Source organism: Anolis sagrei, chromosome X (genome assembly GCF_037176765.1).
Source record: "Anolis sagrei isolate rAnoSag1 chromosome X, rAnoSag1.mat, whole genome shotgun sequence".
Classification (NCBI taxonomy): domain Eukaryota; kingdom Metazoa; phylum Chordata; class Lepidosauria; order Squamata; family Dactyloidae; genus Anolis; species Anolis sagrei.
This window is the reverse complement of record NC_090034.1, coordinates 86,922,320-86,944,704: the sequence shown is the minus strand read 5'-3', so window position 1 is coordinate 86,944,704 and position 22,385 is coordinate 86,922,320. Positions and strand designations below refer to the sequence as shown.

Here is a 22,385-nt window from a genome sequence, read left to right as displayed (position 1 = left end):
AGTACTCAATCTGTGTCACAAGTGGTCGGTGAAGTAACAGCTCCCCCAGTGGCCGGAATTCGAGCATACCCTCATGAAGCTGGAAAGTTAAATAGCCTCTGTGTGTCTGTCTATATATTGTCTGTCTATGGCATTGAATGTTTGCCATGTATATGTGCATTGTGATCCACCTTGAGCCCCCTGCGGGCTGAGAAGGGCAGAATATAAATAATGTAAAATAAATAAATAAATAAAATACCATAAGTAGCCATCAGTGTTGTCATTAATGGGAAAATAGAGCTATTTAGATTATAAAAGGAAGTGGAAACAACAATAACACTTTCTTGACTGCAATGTAAAATTTAGGAACATTCATGAAACTATTTGGCAAAACGTTCATTTAATTTACAGTGTAATAAAGGTTACAGGTAAAAAGCTCAACTGAGTGTGAAAAGGCCTATTACACAAATGTACAAACGTCTGTACAGAGACCCACATGTTTTACCCTGCCTCCCCGATGCTCAGTATCAGCCAGGCTTGGCTTCACAGATCTAAAATTAAAAGTTTGCATTATCCTGGGGAGATGAAGGGCTAAGATCAGCACTCAATAAAATCCCAACATATTTACCTTGCAAAACAGTCACTTTTTTTAAAAAAAATTTAAAATCCAGGAAGGGAAAGCTCAACTGCTTTAAACTGATCGTATTCTGAAGAGCCAATCACAGAGCAAAGAACTGCTCTATCGTATGGAAAAGTATTAACTAAACATATCACAAATTAAGTAACCAAGATTGGGAATATGGAATACTAAAGCTTATAAGCCATTCATTGTCACAACCGAGTATATGATGTTATATAACCACACAATAAAGAAAGTGTCATCCTCACAAAGGACCCCATGTAAACTATAAGATGAAAAAGAGAAAAGCAGAAATGAAGTAAATTCTATTCATTTCACTGACTCCCAATATGGTAACATACATTTTCATTTTTTTTTTCTACTGCAAGCAGCAATTACTATTTATTTGGCCCCCAGGATCTGTCTGGACCAGTACTTTGAGGGGCCAATGTAATTTTGGAGAAAGGTAATCTTGCTGAAACAATAGGCAAACCAATCTGGGTTATGCATTTCTTGAAGAGTTCCACTGATTTCACCAGCTGAATGAGAACTTGCAAGTTGGTTAATTTTCTTAATAGAGTCAACAGCAAAGGGCTTGACGGAGGCTATTACTGCCATGGGATAAGGAATTGCTAGTGAATCTAACTCAATTTAAATATACACAACCAGGAAGATCTCAATCCAACACTGGGATTAACCATTTGCACAGTGTTTAGAGCAGGCATGGGCAAACTTTGGCCCTCCAGGTGTTTTGGAATCCAGCTCCCACAATTCCGAACCGTGGAAGTTGAAGTCCAAAACACCTGGAGGGCCAAAGTTTGCTCATGCCTGGTTTAAAGTCTGGATACCGAACCAAGACACCATGTGTACTAAATATCAAGGACTGAAACCAAGTACTTGCTGACTTAAATTCACTTTTGCTCAAACAGGGAAGTCAAAAGATCGAATTGTCATGCAATAGAGCTGACATCACGAAACTTAACTTGTGCCACATCCCTATCTGACTAAGCTGCACATGTTATAATATTTCAGAGACTGGGTGACTTTCCTTGGGCTGCTGTTTTTAGGTTATCCCAGAATAGGTGACACACAGATAATGGCATAGGCCAGTGGTTCTCAACCTGTGGGTCCCCAGATGTTTTGGCCTTCAACTCCCAGAAATCCTAACAGTTGGTAAACTGACTGGGATTTCTGGGAGTTGTAGGCCAAAACACCTGGGGACCCACAGGTTGAGAACCACTGGCCTATGCCATTATCTGTGTGTCACCTATTCTGGGATAACCTAAAAGCAGCAGCCCAAGGAAAGTCACCCAGTCTCTGAAATATTATAACAAAGGGACCCACAGGTTGAGAACCACTGGCATAGGCAAAACAAACCATGCAGGCCACTTCTGGGTATTCCTAATCACATCCTAAGTACTGGTCAAATGCCACTATTCTGTCATTTATTTTGCCAGAAAAAAATTCTGCTACTACTTCATCACACTCGGGAATGAATCCAATTTAAATCCGGTTTCTTCCTCCTGCAGAATTCTTGGGTTTGTAGTTTAGTGAGGCTGCTAAAGGATCCTCCCTAAAGTACGAACCCCAGAATTCTGCAGGAGGCAGAAACCGGATTTTAAGTGGATTCGTTCTTTAGTGTGATGTCGTCTCTAGACTTCTATATAATATCAAATTCAGTTAAATTCATTTTCTCATACTTACGATGCCTTCAATCTATGATGCAAAGGAGCAACTGATCTCTTGCATTCTAATTTACTGATCACTCCAATTTAAATCCGGTTTCTGTCTCCTGCAGAATTCTGGGGTTTGTAGTTTAGTGAGGCTGTTAAAGGCTCCTCCCTGAACTACAACCCCCAGAATTCTGCAGGAGGCAGCAACCGGATTTAAAGTGGATTCATTCTCTAGTGTAATGAGGTCCCTAGACTACTATATAATTTCAAATTAAATTCCTTTTTTCATACTTATGATGATTTCAATCTATGATGTGAAGGAGCAACTAATCTCTTCCATTCTAATTTACTAATAGCTCCATTCCATTCCCGGTTCTTTCAAAATGGCGATGCGTGTTTACAATGCACATAAATAAGTGCACTAGACTGAAACCACCTCATGATCTTGAGTTTAAAAAAGCAAACTACTGCTTTTTTTACTTACATGGAAATCATTTGATAAAAGCCCGACAAAGTGCTACTTTAGAACGTATCTGCTGTGAAAGAAAAGTGTTAGTCCAAAACCAACCGGTTACAAATGAATACAATCAGTACCCAACAGTTCTGAGTTTGTGTAGCTGCAAAAACTGGGAAGATTAACTGTGAATTACCTGAAGTGTCCCTTAAATGTATGAATAACGTCAAAATAAAAACAGCAATGGGCCTGTAAAGGAAGGGTAATAAAGAAAAGTGTGTGGTTCTGCAGGGAGTGGAAGATATATGTTTGCCTCTCTTTTCTTGACACTGGCAGAACTCTTTGGGAGGGAGTTCAGCCCTGTAACTGAGCTATGTATGACATACACAGTTAGGATCCAAGTCTGAGAGCTGCCAATACACTTGTGCAGTTTTTTTTCTCTCATTCCAACGGCTAGTTGGTCCTATCCCACCCACCAGAAGAAGCCAAACTTCTCAGATCAAGAGAGAAGGGGTGGGCTTCTTGCCTGGCCAAGCTTCTTTTGCATACTTCTTTTTCTTCGGCTCATTCACACCTTCGGGATTAAACACAGTTGGGTTTGGAGCTGGGTTCATGGTGACTGTTGAAGGAGCAACAGGAGTCAAGTCCACATCTGGGGCAAGGTTTGGATAAGGCATGGGCAACCCTCCAATGAGAGCCGTGCCATGCACGCCATGGGACTGAGAGCCCGCTTCACTGTGAGTGGGAGGCAAGCCGCCATACAATCCCCCGCTGTAGGGAAAGTTCTGCATCCGCCGCATTGCAGCTTCATCCACACTCAGGGAGCCAGCATTTTCCAGGCGCTTCTTCTGAAGAAGAAAAGGAATCTGTTTCACACAAAGATCTCCCAATACAAGCAGCAGGAGGGGAACTCCTGTTCTCTCCTCCTTCCAAGTATGAAATGCAGCCCACATTAATTTTGGGCCTTGCAAGAATGCTTGGATGTGTTTGTTTCCAATCCACCCTTTTGTTTCCAAGACTGTGGGCAAAATTTGTATTTTTAAATGTTTAATCTTGGTAGGGTGCTGAGAAACCTTTAAGTACAATTAACAGTGAATAAAAATTCATTTCAAGAAAGAAGGAAGGAAAGCAATTGGATTTTCAAAGTTTTAATTCTAATTCAGTGTATTTTTTCTTCAATCTTAGTCTATATTTAGATTTGAATCAGGCATTTTTTCTGACTGTCCTATCCAGGCAATTTTAAACTATACATTTTAAATTGGAGTTTATTGGTATTTTAATCTTTTTTCTGTATCTTTTAATACATGAGTTTTTAATGGTTTTGTTTTTATTTATGGGTTTCAACTATGCGGGTAAGATGTGGGTAAGATGATCATAATATAAGTAAAAATATTATTGTTCTTTTAAAAAAACCCTCAAGTCAATTGCTAAATTAGCAAAGCTAAATTCTTTGTTTTGCTTGTTAGTTTGTCTAACTAGAGCCCCTTGGTGGGCAGCAGGTTAAACCGCTGAACTTGCTGACCAAAAGGTTGGCGGTTCAAATCCAGGGAGTGGGGTGAGCTCCCGCTGTTAGGCCCAGCTTCTGTCAACCTAGCAGTTCAAAAACATGCAAGTGTGAGTAGATCAATAGGTACTGATCCAGTGGGAAGGTAACGGCACTCCATGCAGTCATGCTGGCCACATGACCTTGGAGGTGTCTATGGACAATGCCAGTTCTTCGGCTTAGAAATAGAAATGAGCACCACTCGCCCAGAGTTGGCACGACTAGACTTAATGTCAAGGGGAAACCTTTACTTTTTCCTTATGTTATGACATGAAGTTACACCATTAATCTTGCATGCATACTGTAACCCACTATATATGTATTTAAAAGGCAAATGGAAGATAATGTTATGTCCTGGTGTTTAAATAATAATAATAATAATAATAATAATAATAATAATATCATCTTAACCACCTCTCCTTACAGTTGAGGTGGGTTACAACATACGGGGTAATATATATATTAAAATGTTTTTCTATGAAATTATATGTTGAAATACACAGAATAAAGATTAAAATACAGTAAACACAGGACATGAGTTTAAAATTCAGTTAAAAACTGGCTGGATAGGCTTGCCAGGAGAGGTAGGTCTTAAATTGTTTCTTAAAGTAGTCAAGTGTCAGGCATCAATTTTAATATTTCAAAATACTGTACAATTCTTCGACAGAAGGCACCAAACAGGCTGCAACTCTGTTCTGATTCCGCATCTTACCTTCACTGGGACAACTGCAGTCTGTACCATGTTTCTGAAACGTCCAACAGAAGGGTCCACATCCTCTGTATGAGCAATCAGATTGCGGAGCAATTATTATTTCAAAATGGATTTTTAAAGGTATAGCCAGTATTCATTATCCTTTCCCAAATAAAGAATGACTAAATTTGAAAAACAAGCTCTTGAAACAGCAACCAAAAAGCCCACTATATGGTTCAGATATGTGGATGACACTTTCACCATTTGGAGCCATGGAGAAGAAGAACTCAACAGGTTCCTGGAACATCTTAACAGCATCCACCCTAACATCCAGTTCACTATGGAAAAAGAAAAGGAAGGAAGATTGCCTTTTCTAGATGTCCTAGTCATCCGTAAACCAGATCAACAATTGGGTCACACCGTTTACAGAAAACCCACACACACAGATAGATATCTACATAAAAACTCCAACCATCACCCAAGTCAAAAAAGAAGCACCATTAAAGCCTTGGCAGACCGTGCAAAAAGAATCTGTGAACCCCACCTCCTCCAAGATGAAATGAACCACCTCAACTGGGCTCTCCAGGCCAATGGATATTCCACCTCAGACATCAGAAGAGCTGAAAGACTAAGAACAAGCCACAAGAATAAAGATGAAGATCCACCCAGAGGAAAAGTGTTCCTGCCATACATCAAGGGAACCACTGATCGCATAGGAAAGCTGATGAGGAAACACAACATACAAACAATCTACAAACCCACCAAGAAAATCCAACAAATACTACGTTCAGCAAAGGACAAGAGGGATCCTCTCACCTCTGCAGGAATCTACCGTATACCATGCAGCTGTGGACAAGTCTACATAGGGACCACCAAACGCAGCGCCCAAATAAGAATCCAGGAACATGAAAGGCACTGCAGACTACTCCAACCAGAGAAATCAGCCATAGCAGAGCACCTGATGAACCAACCTGGACACAGCATTTTATTTGAGAACACCAAAATGCTGGACCACTCTCACAACCACCATGTCAGGCTACACAGAGAAGCCATTGAAATCCACAAACATGTGGACAATTTCAACAGAAAGGAAGAAACCATGAAAATGAACAAAATCTGGCTACCAGTATTAAAAAATTCTAAAATTAAAACAGCAGAGAGAAAAACAGGCAGGGACATCTAAGCACCTTTCATTAAGAGTTTGCTCCAGGCACAGTCAGCCCATTGTATGCTAATCAAGGTGGTCAGTTGAAAAGATTCACACCTAGCCCAACTTACAAAAGCCTTTTGTCTCACCCTGGTCAGTCCACAGATATATAAACCCCTTTTTCCCAGCTCCAGCAGACCTCTGAGGAAGCCTGCCATAGATGCAGGCGAAACGTCAGGAGAAATGCCTCTAGAACATGGCCATATAGCCCGAAAAAAACCCACAAGAACTGAGTGATTCCGGCCATGAAAGCCTTCGACAATACAATGACTAAATTCTTCACAAAGCCTGATGCTCACAGAACACAGAATGGGTCTATAGTACAGGCCGTCACCAAGTTACAGATATCTGACTTACATACGATTCATAGTGAAGAATGGGGGTGAGACAACAGGAAGTGAGAAAAAAAATGTACTCCTAGGAAGGGAAATCCACTCCTGGAAGAGTTATTATCATGGGAAAGAATGTTTACACTGAAGCTTTATCACCAATCCTTGTTTCATGACAAACCAAAATATTCAAAATCCAATTGTCATAGGGTCAGAAAGGGAGGTAAAATCTGAGCAGTGGCACAGATGGCAAAACAAATGTTACAGGGATGTTAACCCTTATCCAAAACTATAAAAATATATATTTTTGGCTGGAGTTACACTTTAAAAATGTATATGTTCTGACTTACATACAAGTTCAACTTAAGAACAAACCTACAGAACCAATATTGTCCGCAACCCAGGGGCTGCCTGTACACACCTGGATTGATTATTTCATCATCATCACTGAATGTTACTCTTGAGTTCTTCCGTTTCCGTTTTGGTCTTTGTATATCTAAATTTCCTTCTTCTATGGTTAGTGTGGAGATCCTCTTGTTGTGTGCTGTGTTAAATTCTGTCAGATTCTAAGAAACCAAAGAGGAGATTGTTAACACAGTAAACGCTTTCAGATTAAAGCATTTATATATTTTATTCCCATCTGCAAGCTCTTATCAGAAGTAATTACAACGCGCTGCCAGAGAACAACAGAATCAGCCTGAATAGTGACTTGCTTTAGTCAAGAGAATAGGGCCACCTGGTGGTGCAGTGGGTTAACCAGCTGACTGAAAGGTTGGCGGTTCAAATCCGGAGAGCAGAGTGAGCTCCTGCTGTTAGCCGCAGCTTCTGCCAACCTAGCAGTTTGAAAACATGCAAATGTCAGTAGATCAATGTCGGGAAGGCAATGGCGCTCCATGCAGTCATGCCGGCCACATGACCTTGGAGGCATCTACAGACAACACCAGTTTTTCGGCTTAGAAATTGAGATGAGCACCAACCCCCCAGAGACAAGCACAACTAGATTTAATGTCAGGGGAAAACTTTACCTTTACCCTTATCTTAGCTAAGGGATCAATAATGCTGATAATGCTAAACCAGGGAATGGATATTAACTCAGAAGGGCCTAGGAGTCCAGTTATCAAGATTATGTTTTCCACAGAAATATGCCCTATATTCAATGCTAATTAGCTCTCTTTAGAGCAGGATGTACTATTATACTATTACTTATACTCATTTTCATGGAAGGCCATATCTATCTTATAGCCACTTTTGAGTTTCCTTTGGAGGAGATAAAGGGGGGGGTATAAATGAATGAATGAATAATGGTTGCCTCCTCTATGTATTCAGGGGCACTGAATACATAGAGGGAGAATCTGTGGATACAGAGGGCCAACTATATATTATTTTTCATGGTGATCAGTGCTCTTTCGTTTTTAACCTATTTGGGTTCCCAGATGTTATTGAACGACAATTTCTATCACTTTTGATTATCCGCCATGTGGACTGTGGATAATGGAATTGCAACCCAAAGCACTTGTGGCTCTGAGGTTGGGGAAAGATTAAAGGATGGTTTAATATCTGACATCATATCCACGAGCCTTGTATTCACATTCAAACCTCACTCTCCTTACTAAACAGAACAAATTGCAACCTTCCAGATGTTACTGCACCACAACTCCCATCAGTAGATGTGATGGGAGTTGTCATGATGTCTAATGATGGAAAATACAAGAGTTGTAGTCCAGCATCTGGAGACCCACATAAAATGTTATGGTGGGCACATTCATAGAACGGGCTTTCAGCTTGACACATGTGCTTTAGTACTATCGCTGATTATTTAATTCCAGCCACGAGACCCGAATTCTCTCTGAAAGACACAACATGACATGACACAAGAAATTGATCCTAAACTACAAGCGAAATACTCACATCTAATTCAGTTTCCTCTTCTGGTAAACCAAGCAACCCTTTGAGTTCGTCGTCTTCACTGGTCATTTTCTCGTCACCTTTTACTGCAGAGGGCAACGTTTGAGGTTTTTCTCTGAGTGTGTAAGCCCGCGTGGAGGCACCAAATGAAACCGTAGAGTCAATGGGAATCTGTTGAGGTTTGTGAGGCTCCAACCGAATATGACCCAGGAATGTGCCATGTGCTAACCATTTTGGAATAAAAACAAAAGAAATACCAACTGTTCACTGCCATCATATTATTTAAAGACACACTGGGCTGCTGAAAGTGTTAAAATTTCATATCTTCCCAAGCTTAACCTATTTTATTCATTTTTATAGCTCAAGGTTTCAAAAACCTTTCACAAGACTAAAGAAACCCACCTTCTTGTACTCTTGTGCTCATTTGGCACGGAAGAGTTTCAAGGTTATAGTTAAAAACAACTAGTGCCCCCTAATTTTAATGCTTTTCTTTGTAAGTAAAATGTGAAAATAAATTAAAAACACATAAAAAATAATCCCAAACATTCCCTTCTTTACCCACACAAGCCAAGTATATTACCTGGTTAATTATCAGTCAACTTACTGCTGTTGAGATCTATTAGAAAAACCCGCTTCAGATGTTTATGGTAGACCAAGGCAGCATGGACCCGAGAACATGACTGGTGATCAATGGTAAAATCGCAAAGGTCAGGATTTCTCCCAAAAAGATAGTATTTTTTCTCATCAATGATCAGTTTCTGTGGTAAAACATCAGACAGAAAGCAGTGTAAAACTCACACTTTTCCCCGTATCTTCTGTGCCAAGTACACTAAAGCGGAGTATATTAGCCAGGAGAAGAGACTGCAACCCATCCAAAAAAGAGATCCCCAAACTTATCAGACTGAGGATGTTTCCCTTTGAAATGCTAAACCACAACATTAACTGTCAGCAGCAGGAAGATAGACCCTTTCCCCCATTTTTTATCAGTGCCTATTCCATGGTGAGACAATTTACTAACACCTGTGAAAGAAACAACTATCTGCTTTTAATCTTCAATACAGATATTCTGTTTCCTCTTATTTTGTGTCTGGATTGTTTTTAGTACTGTCAATTGCATTACCTGCCTTGGAAATGTCAACATACAAGAAAGACTTCAAACAAAATCATTATCTCATCACAGAAAATGAAATTTTAGGGACAAAGGTGTGGACATAGCAATCTCCCTAACATACCAGATTTCTGTAGGAATGTCTCTTTCCAGAGGAAATCCTTCCACCCATGAACTCCTACCTGTAGTCTGAAGATCTACAATTCACATATCGTGGAGAGAACTAGATAATTGTGAAGCAATAAATAAAGAAAAATAAAAAAGAAGAAAAGAAAGAAAGAAAGAAAGAAAGAAAGAAAGAAAGAAAGAGACTTCAGATGCCTCCCACTGGTCCAGTTTTGGCAGTTTGGCTGCTGGATTGCTGAATTTTCCCAAATCCAGTACCGCAAAATGGAATTGTGAACACCCCTAGTACTAAAACAACTTTTAAAAGGCAAAAAGCAAATGAAGCATCAGTCACTGCTCCACTTTTCTTAAAGGGTACATTTACACTATGCAGTTCGACACCACTAACTTTAATTGCCATGGCTAATGTTATGGAATCATGAGAGTTCTGGTTTAGTCAGGTGCCAGGACTACTTGGAAGAGAATGCTACAGACTCCGTAAAACTGCAACTCCTATGACTGCATAGCACTGAGTCGTGGCAGTTAAAATAGTGTCAACCTGTATTAATTCTACAGCATAGATACCCAGTCATGTGCAGACTTGTATGTACCGCTGTGTTATAACCCAGTGTGATTCTGCACACATTGAGCTAAACCACATGGCTTACTTTCATGTTGCACTTTTTAGACCCAGCCAATCACTAGTTGTACCTCTGCACTCTATATAAGAGAACAAAAGTAGAGATGGCTTGGTTAGTATCAAGTGCTTAAACCTGTAGGCATTTCAAAAAGTACATTATTTGCAACTGCCAATTTATAGTACGTTACTTACACTTTTATGGTGCTCAAGAGATATTCCCAAGAGTATAGTCCATCCACACAGACAGTTCAACTGCATATTTGTTCTCATTTTAGAAAGCTGAGATACACTTGAGACATTTTGTACCTCCTGCCTACTTGGCGTGTTTCAATTAATCCAGGAAATATTCAATTAGTTATAGCTTCCCATTATGTCTAAACCGGATTACCAGAATAGAGCAAGCAAGAATCGTAAACCACTGTTTGATAAGCATGGTTTCTTGGTTCAGATGTAATGGGAGATTATGACATTTTTTCTGGGTTTTCTGAGAAGGGCGGAGAGATGGGGTAGCATGAAGACTGACTGTTAGAACAGAAGAATGGTGTACATTATAGTTTACTACAGTGAGATACATACATGTCCAAAGGAAGTTGGTATAGTTACAAACATTAAACGTAGGACAACATATACATTCTTCTCTGTCACCACTAAATAGTTTTGGGTTTTGTTTTTTTTTTGTCATGTCAGGAGTGACTTGATAAACTGCAAGTCGCTTCTGGTGTGAGAGAATTGGCCATCTGCAAGGACGTTGCCCAGGGGATGCCCGGATGTTTTATCTTCCTTGTGGGAGGCTTCTCTAATGTCCCCGCAAGAGGAGCTGGAGCTGATAGAGGGAGCTCATCTGCGCTCTCCCCGGATTCAAACATGTGATCTGTCGGTCTTCAGACCTGCCAGCACAGGGGTTTAACCCACTGCGCCACCACTAAATAGTGACCTTTATGAACTTGGGAGACTTTCAAGTACATCACTTCTCTCTGACTTCTGTGAAATTCATAAAATCATAGGTTTGGAAGAGGCCACAAGGGCCATCTAGTCCAATTCTCCACTATGCAAGAACACACAATCCAAGCACCTCTGACAGATGGCCATCCAGCCTCTGCTTTAAAACCTCTAGAGAAGAAGACTCTACCACCCTGTGAGGCAGCATATTCCACTGCAGAACAGCTCTTACTCTCAGGATGTTCTTTCTAATGTTTTGAATCTCTTTTCCTATAGTTTGAGTTGACTGCTCCATGCCTTAATCTCCAGATCAGCAGAAAGCAAGCTGCCCCCTTCTCAATATGACATCCTTTGAAGTATTTAAACATGCCATTATGTCACCTCTTAACCTTCTGTTATCCAAGGTAAACATACACAGTTCCCTAAGTCACTCCTCAAAGGGCTTGGCTTCTAGACCTTTAACTGTTTTGGCCACTTTTCTTTGTACATGTTCCAGCTTGTCAATATCCTTCTCGAATTGTGGTGCCCAGAGTTAGACACAGTATTCCAGATGAAGTCTGACCAAACAAAACAATAGAGTGGGACTATTATTTCCCTCGATGTAGTTATCTTACTCCTACAATCACATTGGTTTTTTAAGCTGCTACATCACACTATTGACTCATGTTCAACTTGGTCTACTAAGACTCCTAGATCCCTTTCACATGTATTGTTTTCAAGCCAGGTTATCACCCATTTTATATCTAAGCATTTCATTTTTTCATTCCTAAATATAAACATTTCTCAGTTGAAATGCATTTTGTTTGTTTTGGCCAAGCTCTCTAATCTACTAAGGACATTTTAGATTCAGGTTGAATGGAGATGCCTGAGAAAAGGGTTGGGGAGAAGCACACATTGCACATCTATGCAATGGCAGTCTCTGCCCTGGTGTTTTGGATACCTGCATATAAAATCTTTTGCCAAATATAATAAGGAGCTTGGGATATCACCAGAAGTGCTCAAATACTCTGGAACACAAAGGCAGAAGAAAAATGCGCTATTTGCTGTGTGTGTGTGGTTTTTTTTACCACTTAGTGTTTCTACAGCTACCCAGTGCCAAATGAATCATCCTGGTCCATGTTCAAATGCTCTGTATTTATTTTCATACCTCAATAAGTTTGTCTCCTTTGACTACATCCAGGTGCAACCCTTGGGGAGGTTTTCCTGCCCTAGAAAACAAAACAGAGACAGGTTTTGTTTGGGAATTGTTGAAGTAGTCTTTACAACCTCTAGTTATCAACAAATCAAATGTTATTATTAAAACAAACGCCACCTCTCACATTTTTTTCTGAAGAGGTACAACAATTGTAGCTCCTGCAACACTATGAGTTTAAGCAGACAAGGAACCACAAACTAAGTACTGAAATTTAGAAATCTGGTGAAAATTTTCTGTGCATACAGCATTTAGTATTTAATCATCACCTTTCGACTCATTTAGACTGCTGTGAATATGATTCTTAGATGACACAACTAATGTGAAATTGACTGCCACTAAGATGTGGTACAGTCACTAGTTAAAACAGCTTTAAAATTCAATTCAACAAACACATTATTTGGGATTACTCTGGAATCTCCCTTGAGGTAATATGCTACTCAGTAGTGGTTTTTAGCCTGTGGTCATCTATATGTTTTGAACTTTGGCTCTGAGAAGCACCTGCCGGCATGGCCAAAGGTGAGGGTTTCTGACAGAGTAAGACTCATCATAAGACTTGTCAAAAGTTCTACTGAACATCACCTGCTTAGGGTTAAACAGTAAGATAAGGCTACTTCTTGATGTTATACTTCTCAGCTTTCTAGATGCATCTTGGTTTGCCACTGTGTGAAACAGGAGAGTGGGCTAGAAGGATCTATGGTGCCACCCAACCTGGCTCTTATATACAGCACCACAGAACTGCATAAACTTTCATGTCAATGAAGCTAAATCGGAAAAGCAACAAAAATGATCCTTTAAGGGGAAAAAAGAAAAGAGCGTATTTTTTAGAAAACAAAAGAATATTACCACCAGGATATTTTTATTTCACCTATTGTATGGGGACAAAATCAAACAAGTGCTATTCACCAGTATTATCTGAGGTATATGGGTTTTAAAAAAATTATTTGGGAAGACATGGATGTTTTGTACAGTAGCTAAGATCATGAACATCAGGAAAGCATCAGGGATCTCATTCTTGGTATCGCCCGCTCCTATCTGTAACATGGAAATAGTAAGCTTCATTTCACCAGTTATCTGTAAGTTTCAGAAGAGAAGAATGTGAAGTGCCATGAGCACCGAAAGGCACATTCCCTTTTTTTAGTAACGTGAAATGTAGGTCATACTAACGTGACATATTCTGGTCCTTTTCCTCTCCTTTGGATTGAATAAATTCCTCTTTGATGTGTGTAATATTATATGTATTTGGAAGCAGTCTATGTGCTAAAACTTTGAATGGCAGTTATTTTTCAAAGAGGCCCTGATGCCCCTATAGCTTTTCAATGCTGTCTCTGACAGACATATAAGACATATGCATGTAAATTTGGAAGTATTTCATATCCACCACTCAAAGAGAAGATTAAATAGTTTGGCTGAAAGGAGCAAACGCCCATTATTTTAAATAAACATTCCTATACTAACACTATATTATTCGAAAGCTATATTCGCACAGTTTCATAATCTACTACAATTTGACACAGGAAAATCATGATTTTCCCTTAAAAGAACCAGGAACTATGGGAGCTAATTGCTTAGTGGGCCCTTCCTTGATGGAAACATCACACAAAAAGCAAAGTGACAGATTCAGTTCCAGAACATCTGAAGAATAACAGAACTAATCAATGAAGGAATAATTCCTTCTCTCAATAAAACCAAGTGTCAGAATTATATCTGCATAATAGGAATACAATCAACACAAAAACTATCACTGCTGTTGAAAAATATCACATAGTAAAAATTATACAAAGAATCATAGAGTTGGAAGAGACTCCAAGAACCATCCAGTCCAACCCCCTGCCATACAGGGGCACAAAATCAAAGCCCTCCCAACAGATGGCCATCCAGCCTCCACCAGACTCCAAGGCGATGTGTATTCTACTGTTAAACAGCTCTTCTTACCCTCTGGAAGTTCTTCCTAATGTTTGAGTGGAATCTTTTGCTTGTAATTTGAATCCATAGGTCTACACATTAATAAACAAGCTCATCTTTCATACTCTGTTCATTGCCTTTTACTCATAGCTGTGCATGTTTCTGATACATTTAAAAGAACCATCTCTGTCAACTGTATGGTTGCTTCTCCTCTAAAAGTCTGCCATCACAGGACCACAACTCTGTTGTGAGGAGGAAGAGGGGAAATGCTCCGTATTCCTGTACAGGCATAGGTTCTGTAGGTTTGTTCTTAAGTTGAATTTGTTATGTGTTATGTTATGTTTATTTAAGTTTGGTTATTTTTCTGGTTAGATTTTATAATTTTATAGTGAGATTGTTTCACCCATTGTTTAGAATCATAGAGTTGGAAGAGACTTCATGGCCCATCCCATCCAACCTCTTGCGAAGAAGCAGGAAAATCACATTCAAAGCACCCCCAACAGATGGCCATCCAGCCTCTCTTTAAAAGCCTCCAAACGAGCCTCCACCACACTCCAGGGCAGATAGTTCCACTGCTGAACAGCTCTCACAGTTAGAAGGTTCTTCCTTCAGGTGGAATCTCCTTTCTTGTAGTTTGAAGCCACTGTTCTGTGTCCTAGTCTCCAGGGCAGCAGAAAACAAGCTTGCTCTTTCCTCCCTATGACTTCTCCTCACGTATGTATAAATGACCCTCGTCATGTTTCCTCTCAGCCTTCTCTTCTGCAGACTAAACATGCCCAAGCTCTTTTAGTTCCTCCTCACAGGACTTGTTCTACAGACCGTTGATCATTTTAGTCACCCTTCTCTGGATACATTCCAGATTGTCAACATCTCTCTTCAATTGTAGTACCCAGAATTGGACACAGTATTCCAGGTGCGGTCTGACCAAAACAGAATAGAGGGGTAACATGACTTCCCTGGATCTAGACACTATACTCCTATTTATACAGTCCAAAGTCGTATTGGCTTTTTTAGCTGTCGCATCACATTGTTGGCTCATGTTTAACTTGTTGTCCACAAGGACTCCAAGATCTTTTTTACAGGTACTGCTCTCGAGCCAGGCATCCCCCATTCTGTATTTGTTATTTTCGGCACTGAATGTTTGCCACTCTGTTATTTTAGCTAGAAACCTATCTGAGTCCCCTCAGGGAGATAGAGCGAGTTATAAATAAATAGATATTATTATTGAATTTTTATGTAAGTCAGAACATGTACATCTTAAAGTGCAACTCCAGCCATATAGATAGATAGATAGATAGATAGATAGATAGATAGGACCCAAAACTCTTGTCCTTAAGCACTTTACGATTGCTATACCCAAATCTTTAATGGTAAATTGCTCTTATCCTCATTGCTGCTATATATTGCACTTTAAACATTAGCTCTATCCTTTAATGTTGTGGCACCAGTCCACCCACCCCTGACGAAATATTGAACTTTGCTTCTGATTGCTTGGTTTTGATGTTGTTTTATATACTGTTCAATGTTGTTGTTTATTTTGTTGTATTGTTTTTGTTATCATGTTGTTGATGCACATTTTAATGTATTATGTTTTAACTGTTCTGTTGGGCATGTAAGCCACCCCGGGTCCCTTCGGGGATATGGAGGCGGGGTATAAAAATAAAGTTGTTATTATTATTACTACTATTTATTTCATATACTTGTATCCCGCTCTTTTCACCCCCGAGGGGGGACTCAGGGCGGCCTCATAGCAAACACCATTCGGTGCCACCGTAATGATAAGAACAATCAACAAATTCATTAAAACAAAACATTAAATAAACAGTTGTTAAAACACGCCAATTAAAATCCGGATCCGGGTCAATTCATTGTCACTTCAAAATTGCTTATGTCTTCTTCATACAAGCCGCTGTTCAATGGTCAAATGCAAGGTTCCACAGCCAAGTCTTGAGTTTCTTTCTAAAGGACAGGAGGGAGGTGGCCAGTCTGATGTCTTTGGGGAGGGGAATTCCACAGACGGGGAGCCACTGTTGAGAAGGCCCTGTCTCTCGTCTCCAGCAATCGCGTTTGCGACAGCGGTGGGATCAAGAGCAGGGCCTCTCCAGATGATCTTAAACATCGTAATGATTCATAGTAGGAGATACGTTCAGACATGTAGTTTGAGCCAGAACCGTTTAGAGCTTTAAATGTTAAAACCAGTACTTTGAATTGTGCTCGGAAGCAGATTGGCAACCAGTGGAGCTGGTGTAACAGAGGAGTTGTATGCTCCCTGTATGCTGCTCTGGTGAGCAACCTGGCTGCTGACCGTTGGACCGTTAGTCTTCAAAGGCAGCCCCACGTAGAGTGCATTGCAGTGGTCTAACAAGAGCGTGGACCAATGTGGCCAAGTCAGACTATTATATACATTTATTTTGGATAGCACAGGGAAAGCTTAACACCCCTGTAGTGCTTCTTTTGCCATCTGTGGTCCTGATCAGAATATTTTACCTCACTTTCTGTGATCACTTGATTTTGAAAAAAAAAGGCTTATTGTGGAAACAAGGATTTGTGAGAAAGCTTCAGCGGAGACTCCTTTTCCACATGATAATAAGGAGATTCCATCTGAACATTAGGAAGAACTTCCTGACTGTGAGAGCCGTTCAGCAGTGGAACTCTCTGCCCCGGAGTGTGGTGGAGGCTCCTTCTTTGGAAGCTTTTAAGCAGAGGCTGGATGGCCATTTGTCAGGGGTGATTTGAATGCAATATTCCTGCTTCTTGGCAGGGGGTTGGACTGGATGGCCCATGAGGTCTCTTCCAACTCTTTGATTCTATGATTCTATGATTCTATGATTCCAGGAGTGGATTTATCTCACTTCCTGTTGTATCACCCAGTTCTTTGTGATATTATACATTTTTCTCAGGAGGAGGCGGTGGTTCACAGTATCATAGGCTGCTGACAGGTCTATGAAGACATGCTGCCTTTCAAAGCCATCTTTTATGTGCTGAGTCAGGTTCAACACTTGTGATGTGCAGCTTTTGCCTTTTCTGAAGCCAGCTTGCTGTGGGATCAGACATGGGTCTATTTTTTCTGTAATTCTATGCAAAGTAAGTCTCTCCAGAACTTAATATCATATCAATATAATATCACAAAGGACTACCACCTCACCCGTCTCATAGGAAACCTGCTACAAAACAGGAGCTTTTTTGTTGAGTTCCAGGACCAGAAAAGCAGATGGCGGAAACAGAAGAATGGCCTGCCTCAGGGGAGCGTGCTTGCTCCATCCATGTTCAACATCTACACAAATGCCCAGCCACTGCCAGAAGGGACAGAAAGGTTCATCTATGCTGATGATCGTGCCATTACTGCTCAAGACGGTAGAACAGAAGCTCTCCGAAGCTCTAGGTGCTCTTACTGCCTACTCCAGGGAAAACCAGCTGATCCCTAACCCATCTAAAACACAGACATATGCCTTTCATCTCAAGAACAGAGAAGCATCCTGAGCTCTGAAGATCACCGGGGAAGGAATCCCACTGGAGCATTGCAGCGCACCCAAATACCTGGGAGGCACTCTGGACCGTGCTCTTACCTACAAGAAGCACTGCCTGAACATCAAGCAAAAAGTGGGTGCCAGAAACAATATCATACAAAAGCTGACTGGCACAACCTGGGGATTACAACCAGATACAGTGAAGACATCTGCCCTTGCGCTGTGCTACTCTGCTGCTGAGTATGCATGCCCAGTGTGGAACACATCTCACCACACTAAAACAGTATGCATGCCCAGTGTGGAACACATCTCACCACACTAAAACAGTGGATGTGGCTCTTAATGAGACATGCCGCATTATCACGGGGTGTCTGCGCCCTACACCACTGGAGAAATTACACTGCTTAGCCGGTATTGCACCACCTGACATCCGCCGGGAAGTAGCAGTCAATAGTGAAAGGACCAAGGCAGAGACATCTCCAGCTCATCCCGTTTGGGTATCGGCCAGCATGCCAACGACTTAAATCTAGAAATAGTTTTCTAAGATCTACAGAGACACTCGCTGGAACACCTCAGCAAGCGAGAGTCCAAAAGTGGCAGGCTCAAACCCAGCACCTCAACCAATGGCTGATACCAAATGAGAGACTCCCTCCTGGGCACACAGAAGACTGGGCGACTTGGAAGGCACTGAACAGACTGCACTCTGGCACCACGAGATGCAGAGCCAACCTTGAGAAATGGGGCTACAAAGTGGAATCCTCGACATGCGAGTGTGGAGAAGAGCAAACCACTGACCACCTGCTGCAATGCAACCTGAGCCCTGCCACATGCACAAGGGAGGACCTTCTTGCAGCAACATCAGAGGCACTCCAAGTGGCCAGATACTGGTCAAAGGACATTTAACCAACTACCAAACTCACAAGTTTTGTATTTGTCTGTTTGTTTGCTTTGTTCTGTTAGAAATGTAATATAATGGACTGGTTGCTCTGACACGACAAATAAATAAACCCAGTTCTTAACTAGGAGTCGTTTATAAGTCAGATGTTTTTAACTCGGGGGCTGCACATATTTGGCTAGAGCAGGCATGAGCTAACTTGGGCCCTCAAGACGTTTTGGACTTCAACTCCCACCATTCCTAACAGCCTCAGGCCCTTTCCTTTTCCACCTCAGCCACTTAAGATGACGAATGGTGGGAGTTGAAATCCAAAACACCTGAAGGGCTCAAGTTGGCCCAGGCTTGGGGTAGGCAGTGGTTCTCAACCTGGGGTCCCCAGATGTTTTTGGCCTCCAACTCCCAGAAATCCTAACAGATGGTCAACTGGCTGGGATTTCTGGGGGTTGTAGGCCACAAACATCTGGGGACTCCAGGTTGAGAACCACTGGGTTAGAGGCCACAAGAGGCCCCTTCAGGGAAAGAGAGGCCTCTTTCAGCACCATGGCGCATCCTGTCAGTATTCAGAACTGCTTTCCACTGGTGTTTCATGATGGATGCTTTGCGGTAAAGAAACAAAACACACACACAAATAAATAAATACCCACGCTGTTCATGCTTCACACATGATTACGAAATAGGCACCCGTTCATTCACAGAGGCACACTTTTAGTGTATACAGGAAAGCCAAGCTTTTCTGCTCATGCTCAGAACCCTTTCAGGAGGCCTCGGCACACAGCCCCTCCCTCTCCGGCGCGGCGGAACCAGGCCTTTCTCCTGCCCACGGCAGCTGCCCCGCCCCGGAGCCCAGCCCCGCTCCCGCCCTGCGCCGCCTCCAGCCTCACCAGCTCGGGCAGTCGAAGAGCGGGAGGCCGCCTCCTCCGCCACCGCCGGCAGAGTTCGCGTTCGCCGCCATTTTGCCTCTGCCCCATTCAGCCTGGCGCGGGGCAGGCCGGGAGTCTGGGGGAGGGGTCCCAGCCTGCACCGCGCGAGGAGGAGTGCCTGGGCTGGAGACCCGGGTTGGCTCGGTGGTGACGTCACCGGCGAAAGCGCGGGAAAAGTTCCTCCCTCCCTGACCAACTCTGGTTAAACTCGCCAACATATCCAGTATGAAAAGGTTTTGCAGTTGAGAGAGCCACAGAACCGCCCTCAACAGGAATGGGCCTTGGAGGTACTGCTTTGCAGTGGCTCCGGTCCTTCCTGGAGGGTCGCACTCAGGTGTTGTTAGGGGACACCTGTTCGGCCCCACAACCATTGTCTTGTAGGGTCCCTCAGGGATCAATACTGTCCCCTATGTTTAACATCTACATGAAGCCGCTGGGGGAGATCATCCGGAGTTTCGGGGTACGATGCCATCTGTACACGGATGATGTCCAACTCTGTCACTCCTTTCCACCTGCTACTAAGGAGGCTGTTCAGGTCCTGAACCGGTGCTTGGCCGTTGTGACAGTCTGGATGAGGGCGAACAAATTGAAATTGAATCCAGACAAGACAGAGGTACTCCTGGTCAGTCGAAAGGCCGAACAGGGCATAGGGTTACAGCCTGTGTTGGACGGGGTTACACTCCCCCTGAAGGCACAGGTTCGCAGCTTGGGAGTGACCCTAGACTCATCGCTGAGCCTGGAACCCCAGGTTTCGGCGGTGGTCAGGAGAGCTTTTGCACAATTAAAACTTGTGCGCCAGCTGCGCCTGTACCTTGGGAAGTCTGACTTGACCACGGTGGTCCACGCTCTGGTTACATCCCGTTTAGACTACTGCAACGCTCTCTACGTGGGGTTGCCCTTCAAGACTGCTCGGAAGCTTCAAATGGTCCAGCGCTCGGCAGCCAGGTTACTAACAGGAGCGGCACTCAGGGAGCATACCACTCCTCTGTTGCGCCAGCTCCACTGGCTGCCAATTTGCTACCGGGCACAATTCAAAGTGCTGGCGTTAGCCTATAAAGCCCTAAACGGTTCCGGCCCTACTTACCTCTCCGAACGCATCTCCACCTATGAACCGACCAGGACATTAAGATCGTCTGGGGAGGCCCTGCTCTCGGTCCCGCCTGCATCGCAGGTGCGTCTGGCGAGGACGAGAGACAGGGCCTTCTCAGTGGTGGCCCCTCGGCTGTGGAATGCCCTACCTGCAGACATCAGACAGGCCCCCTCGCTGTTGGCGTTCCGGAGGAAGGTGAAGACCTGGCTCTTCGAACAAGAGTTTGGCTAATCAATGCAATGGAATATAGGAACACGGTGCAATCGAACATAGGAATATGGAACAAGGATTACGAGAAAGGATTCTGATTTGTTGTTGAGGCGATATGATGATGATTATGATAATGATTGTCTTTTGATATTGATTGTTATGTAGAATGTATAATGTGTTTTAACCTGCTTTCGATACTGTCTTGTGATTTTGTATTATGTAAACCACTTTGAGTCGCCTAAGGGCTGAGAAAAGCGATATAGAAGTAAAGTAAATAAATAAATAATAAACAGATCATTGACCTTCCAGCTCAGGACCTTTCTACGCTGCCATACAAAATCCAGATTATAAGGCAGTGTAGACAAGGCATGGGCAAACTTCGGCCCTCTGGACTCTGCACTTGGAAGGCAATCATACTTGGCTACAAGTAATAGCCTATGCCCCCTCGATGGACTGTCACCTTGTCATGGTGAGGGGGCTTGCGTGTTCCAATGAACCTGCAGGCACAACTGGAGTTGTTGGAGTAAAGCCACAACTTTATTCTCCATCTTCATCGCTATGATGCTTCACCTTGTTGACGGGAAGCTTCCCACCGGTGTGGAAATCATCTATCGAAGAGATGGGAAGCTGTTTAACCTCAGCAGACTGAAAGCCAAAACCAAGGTTACAATAACATGTTATAGAATTCCAGTATGCTGATGACAATGTTGTCTGTGCGCATTCAGAAGATCTTCAAGCCACTCTAAACACCTTTGCAGAAGCATACGAGAAGCTCGGCCTGTCATTGAACATCGAGAAAACCAAAGTGCTCTTCCAGCAGTCTCCAGCCAATCCCTTTCCAATGCCAGAGATACAGCTTAATGGTGTAACATTAGAAAATATTGACCATTTCTGCTACCTTGGCAGCCATCTCTCCACCGAAGTCAACATCGACACCGAAATACAACACCACCTGAGTTCTGCGAGTGCAGCATTTTTCGAAATGAAGCAGAGAGTGTTTGAGGACCGGGACATCCGTAGGGATACCAAGGTGCTTGTTTATAAAGCTATTGTCCTCCCAACCCTGCTATATGCTTGCAAAATGTGGACTGTCTACAGATGTCACATGCAACTCCTGGAACGATTCCATCAGCGCTGCCTCCGGAAAATCCTGCAAATCTCTTGGGAAGACAAGCGGACAAACGTCAGCGTGCTGGAAGAAGCAAGGACCACCAGCATTGAAGCGATGGTCCTCCGCCATCAACTCCGCTAGACCGGCCACGTTGTCCGGATGCCCGACCACCATCTCAAAACAGTTGCTCTATTCCAAACTCAAGAACGGAAAACAGAATGTTGGCGGGCAGGAAAAGAGATTTAAAGATGGGCTCAAAGCCAACCTTAAAAACTCTCACATAGAAACTGAGAACTGAGAAAGCCCTGGCCTGTGAGTGCTCCAACTGGAGGTCAGCTGTGACCAGCAGTGCTGTAGAATTTGAAGAGGTACGAATGGAGGGCGAAAGAGAGAAACGTGTCAG

The 22,385-nt window shown here is 42.6% G+C and overlaps 1 protein-coding gene and 1 non-coding gene across 5 annotated transcripts; both read right to left on the bottom strand.

The window, feature by feature from the left end:
* Positions 1-362: 362 nt before the first annotated feature.
* PPP1R8 (protein phosphatase 1 regulatory subunit 8) lies at positions 363-19,653 on the bottom strand. 4 transcript variants are annotated; one of them, XM_060783977.2, is made up of 7 exons: positions 19,533-19,653; positions 12,340-12,400; positions 9,005-9,158; positions 8,404-8,624; positions 6,917-7,061; positions 4,981-5,045; positions 363-3,573 (listed from the first exon to the last, which is right to left on the bottom strand). In XM_060783977.2, the coding sequence occupies exons 1-7, from the start codon at positions 19,601-19,603 to the stop codon at positions 3,220-3,222; spliced, it is 1,071 nt and encodes a 356-aa protein (XP_060639960.1). In that variant the 5' UTR covers positions 19,604-19,653; the 3' UTR covers positions 363-3,219. The 4 variants fall into 4 exon arrangements, with proteins under 4 accessions (XP_060639960.1, XP_060639961.1, XP_060639963.1 ...); XM_060783978.2 differs by having other exon boundaries at positions 363-3,570; XM_060783980.2 differs by lacking the exon at positions 12,340-12,400 and having other exon boundaries at positions 19,533-19,652.
* On the bottom strand, positions 10,217-10,382 carry LOC132782230 (small Cajal body-specific RNA 1). Its single transcript, XR_009632063.1, has one exon. It is a non-coding gene; the product is annotated as a small Cajal body-specific RNA 1 (non-coding RNA).
* Positions 19,654-22,385: the final 2,732 nt, after the last annotated feature.